Source organism: Borostomias antarcticus (assembly GCF_949987555.1).
Source record: "Borostomias antarcticus genome assembly, chromosome: 6".
Classification (NCBI taxonomy): Eukaryota; Metazoa; Chordata; class Actinopteri; order Stomiiformes; family Stomiidae; genus Borostomias; species Borostomias antarcticus.
The window spans coordinates 7,146,352-7,151,748 of record NC_140239.1 but is presented as its reverse complement, the minus strand read 5'-3'; the positions used below and the strand labels follow the sequence as shown (position 1 = coordinate 7,151,748).

Genomic DNA, 5,397 nt, shown 5'->3' with positions numbered 1-5,397 from the left:
ACTGATCTTGCGGTGCCTTTGATGGTGTGTGTGTATACTCCGGTTGGGTGCACGCCTGGGACTGTGAGTAGAGTTAACTCTGTAGTTAGCAGGAGTTTGTGTCTGGGTCTGTGAGTGGAGTTAGCTACAGTATGTAGTCAGAACTGTAGGAGTGTGTGTGTGTGTGTGAGCTGGGGTTTGAAGTCGGTGTGTTCTGTAACCTAAGTATGAACTCTAACGTCATGGACAAAGGGATAGATGAATACAGCATACTTAGACCTCACATTCATCACACGAGCCCTGAAGGTGTGTGTGTGTGTGTGTGTGTGTGTGTGTGTGTGTGTGTGTGTGTGTGTGAGAGAGAGAGAGGAAAATAGGAAGAAGAGAGGAGAGGAGTGGAAATATGTGGAAGAGAGGAGAGATAAGAGGGGAGATGGAGAGGTGAGCACAAGAGAGATCAGAGGAGAGGAGAGACGAGACAAAACGAGGAGAAGAAAAGAGATGGGAGTAGGAAAGGTGAAGTGAGGAGAGGAGAGTATGAGAAGAGAAGGACTAAAAGAGGAGAGGACAGGGGAGGAGAAGAGGGATGGGGTTTGGCTACCTTTCTCTGTTCTCTTGTTAGTGTTAATTGTCGTGGTGGCAGAGGTCCAGAGCAGGTCGTCCTGCAACTGCCTGATCATTTATCTCTCCATTAGAAGAAGCACTCTGGGCTTTTATTGGCCTAATAAAGTCCATCTTAACTCCCACAAAAAGCCACCTGACCCCTGATCACGTCCAGCCCTTGCATATTCATCACGTCGACATCACACGCGCGTGTGTGTGTGTGTGTGTGTGTGTGTGCGCGTGTGTGTGTGTGTACAGACACAGGCATGTTGTTTCTCCGGATCACCTAATTAGTGTTGTTTTTAAGTGGGCAAACAAGCGGGACAGCACAGGGGGCGCACACCGATTAAGACACCGGTGTGTGTGTGTGTGTGTGTCAGAGAGAGAGAGAGAGAGAGAGAGAAAGAGAGAGAGAGAGAGAGAGAGAGAGAGAGAGAGAGAGTGCGAGACAGAGACCTACAGTGTTTAATAAATCAATCAATGAAATTCAAATCTAGTATAATCATTCATCCCGGTGGTTTTTACTTTACTTTATTGAGTTTATTTGAGCAGGGACAGTGCATACCAATCCACAGTGATAGACATGAAGCATGAATAAAAACTGTAAATATGCCAGCATTAGCAGGGTTGTTAATTTTCAACTGCAGTCCCTGGGCTAGATGTTAAAGCCTAGTTGATGGTTGATAAACGATATATTTCTTACAAGGAATCTCAAGGAATTACAAGGACAATCACATACATTTAGATTAACGTACAGACAATTACCTGTACCTCAGTACAGACAATTACTTCAGACAATTATTGCTGCACCTGCTTCTGTGGTCTTTTTTTATTTTATTTTTAATTACATTTATTTTCTCTTCGCTCAGCCTCTTTGCTTCATTTATGGATATATTGCTTTTTAGTTTTGTTTTTGTTTTATTCAGTGTATATTGTTTTATACTGTGTATTTGTATGTATTATGCATAAACAGGGCTCACTTGTAAAATAGATTATTGCCTGTCTAAATAAAAGAAAGACTGAATAAAATAAAATATATATGGAGTGACCACTGACAATTTCTACATGTACAGATAGTGAAACCAAAGACCACATAGCTGTGGTCTGTCTCTGCCCTCTAGTGGCCATAAGGAGTACCACAGATAAAGTAAAAGAGCCACCCGGTTCGTCTGGGCTCTATTCACTGGTGGGCTGGGGGCACCAGCAGGCCTAGGAGGCAAGTGGAGAGAGAGAGACGGGAGGGAGCTGATTTGGGGGCAAGGTGACTATCTGGGCCGAACTGCCTGATGAGTAAAGGTCAGGCTGGGAGGGCGGGGGTGGGAGGCCGTGGCGCTCTGGTCTTTCAAGCTCTCTGAGGGGGGGACATACAAAGTGGTCAGAGGTTGTGGTCAGGGACACAGATAGAACTAACATACTGTGTCTTCGCCTCAGATGCACTAGCTGCCATAGTTACCTAGCAGTGTATAGCCGAGGTCTTGTAGTAGGGTTAGGGTTTGGCTTCAGTCCTGTCCCTGACCAGGACTTGGACTGAGCACTTGGTCCCCGGGCGCCACTGATAAGGGCTGCCCATTGCTCCTGGCTGCCAGCATAGATGAGTTAAAGGCAGTGGACAAATTTCATCAGCGACCACTCCAGCATGTGTGTGTGTCATGCCATAAGCTCATACATCACAGTCATGCCCTAAGATCATTGGAGTGTGAAGTCGAAGTCCGTGTGTGTGTGTGCGTGTGTGTGTGCGTGTGTTGACGGAAGGGGGGGGGGGGGCTTTTAAACAGCTTGCTGAGGGGCCGCAGACTAGTGACGCAGAGAGACAGCAGCCTTTAAAAGCCCCTCACTGCCTGTCTGTCTGTCACACAAGGTACAGTAGTATGGTCCCAGACTCCAGATTCTGGTGTGGTTTTAGTCCTAGACTATAGGTGTTGTCAAGTTGTGGGGATGTTTCCATCAGTCACCACAGGTAAGGAATCATTCCATTCACTGTATTGTAGGGAGGAAGGAAGAGAGCTTTTTGTAGCAAATTTTATTTGCCAAATTTGGAAGAGAAAACTGAATATTTTGTTTAAATCTGCTGTATTGAAATTGAATGATTTATTGTAATGGAATGAATTAAAAATACAACTGTGTATTTTCGATGTCTTATAAACCTATGAGGGTTACTTAGGCACTTTGTGTGCATGACACAAATATAAAGAATCATTCAATCAATCAATCAATCAATCTTTCAGTCATATAGTGTGTTTAGAAAATGCCTTGCATTTTTTCAGTTATTAAATAATATTCTATGTTTTCTTGAATCAATGTTGACGTTCTAGGTTAACTAACTATTGTCTGACTAACAACCCATGTTCTTTGTCAGGATCACCGGACAGCTGAAAAGTAAGATAAGATTACCAACATCACGTAACTGTCCCTATACGGAACACAACATCTTCAAAGAACAACATCTACAAACACACGCTGCATCACAGAGCCGGAGGGAGAACCTTAGAACCTAAGGGAGAATATTAGAACCCCAGTATGTGGTTCCTGGAGAGGATCCGGGAGAGCCTGGAGAACCTTCCCCAGGAGATGGGACGCTACGTAGGGAAGGGCGAGGAAGGGGGCGTCTCCGCCAAGGCCAGCCTCTCCAACAAGCTGCACAGCAACGTTCTGACTCCTGGAAACATCCCCGAGTTCTGCCTGCCCCCTCGGCTGACCAGGAGCCCCCTGCTGGCCGGCCAGAGGATTGCAGCTGCCCAACCTGGCCCCAGTCCTGGTCTGCAACACACTAGCTCGCTGCCTCAGACTTCAAATGGTGTCCAGGGAAACAGACTACACAGGGGAGCAGGTACGGTAGCCCGGAGGGATCAGAAACCTCTGCCGTTCTCTGCGGAGGTCTATGGCCTGGCCGGGATCTACGAGAGTCCCAACACCAGACGGAAGGAGTCCCTGTTCCACTCCAAGTGTCCCGGCTTCACTCTGGACAGAAAGACCCTGCTGATAACCATACCCGCCACTAGGGTGGCGCCACAGAGAAACCTGCCTGTCAGATCTGGCCTGATCGCCTCTTCCTTCCCCCGCAAGAGCCTAACGGAGACAGGCAGCACTGAGAGCGACACGCCTTCGTCCAATGACTCCTCCCCCCACAGCTCCCCCGACCTCACCCGCTCTCGGTCCAGGCCCGCCCTGGCCCACCTGCTGGAGGGGATAGAGGCAGGTCACCCCCTCCTCCTCAAGTCTGGCCACGCCTGGGGGGGTCTCTCTCCCACCTCCGGAGAGGGCAGGGGGAGGAGGGGGATGAGGGGGGGTCCACCCCTACTACCTCCCTCCGCCACTCACCCCGCCAGCGTCAACTGCCCCGATCCGTTCAACCTCGTGGCAAGCTCGCTGGCCCCGCCCCTCCTCTTCCCATTGGACGTCCTGCATTGCCAGGAGCGTCTCCAGCGGGAGCACGTCCTCCCGTTACCGCTCCACGGCGCAGTCCGCCTCGCCGCCGAGCACGCCGCCTCCCCGGCCGACCCCTCCCTCTCCACGGTGCGCGTGCGCGTCGTCTCCGTGGAGGACCTGCGGGAGGAGGGGGGTGGCGACGGCGCCCGACCTCTGAACTGCTGCCTGAGCCTGAGCCTGACCCCCGGGAAGCTGCAGAGGCAGGAGAGCGCCGTCATCAGGAACTGCAGGAGCCCCGCCGTGTTCAACGAGGACTTCTTCTTCACGGAGCTCAGCTGGGAGGACCTGCTGGGGCTGGAGCTCCGTCTGAAGGTAATGGACAAGCCGGGGCACTCCGCCCTGAGGAGGGGGACCGTCCTGGGGGTCATCACTGAACCCCTCGCACAGCTACTGCCCCTGTGACCACGGACTGCTCTCTATGACTACATATTGCCCTTTATGACTACATACTGCCCTCTATGACTACATACTGCCCTCTATGACTACATACTGCCCTCTATGACTACATACTGCCCTCTATGACTACATACTGCCCTCTATGACTACATATTGCCCTCTATGACTACTGCCCTTTATGACTACATACTGCCCTCTATGACTACATACTGCCCTCTATGACTACATACTGCCCTCTATGACTACATACTGCCCTCTATGACTACATACTGCCCTCTATGACTACATACTGCCCTTTATGACTACATACTGCCTTCTATGACTACATACTGCCCTTTATGACTACATACTGCCCTCTATGAATACATACTGCCCTCTATGACTACATACTGCCCTCTATGACTATGGGGGGGTTGCAGGGGGACCCATGCCTTGTTGATGAGTCTGATGGCCGTGGGAAAGAAGAAGCTGTTTTCGTGGTGAGTGGACCCGGTCCTGATGATTCTCCTCTATGACTACATACTTCCCTCCATGACTTCATGACTACTCACCATTGCAGGCCAAACCATCGCTCTCTTTTCCTCAATTAGCTTGCCCATGCCTTTGTCTCCTCAAGTCTGGACTACTGCAACGCACTGTTCATTGTGATCCCTGGCAAGAGCTTCCAACAGCTCCAGTACATCCAGAACAGTTCTGCCAGGATCCTGGTGAGAGTGTGGAAACATACCCATATCACCCCTATCCTCCTGGCATCATTGCATTGTCTCAATGTCTCCTACAGGATTGAACACAAAGTCATTCTCCTAACCTTCAAATGCACCTTTGGTAATGCACCTCCCTACCTTAAAGAACTCCTTACTCCTCCCAATCTGGAAGCAGCCTGCTTCTTCATACCCCCAGGACTAAGTCCTGCTCTATGGGAGACCCTGCTTCTTCATACCCCAGGACTAAGCTCTGCTCTATTGGAGACCCTGCTTCTTCATACCCCAGGAC

General features: G+C 50.1%; 1 protein-coding gene across 1 annotated transcript; it reads left to right on the top strand.

The window, feature by feature from the left end:
• Nucleotides 1-3,099: 3,099 nt before the first annotated feature.
• On the top strand, nucleotides 3,100-4,410 carry LOC311310236 (C2 calcium-dependent domain-containing protein 4C; the record flags this gene model as incomplete). Its single annotated transcript, XM_084439659.1, has 2 exons — nucleotides 3,100-3,797; nucleotides 3,909-4,410. 2 exons carry the CDS (start codon nucleotides 3,100-3,102, stop codon nucleotides 4,408-4,410), a joined length of 1,200 nt encoding a protein of 399 aa, XP_084295785.1.
• Between the last annotated feature and the right edge of the window lie 987 nt (nucleotides 4,411-5,397).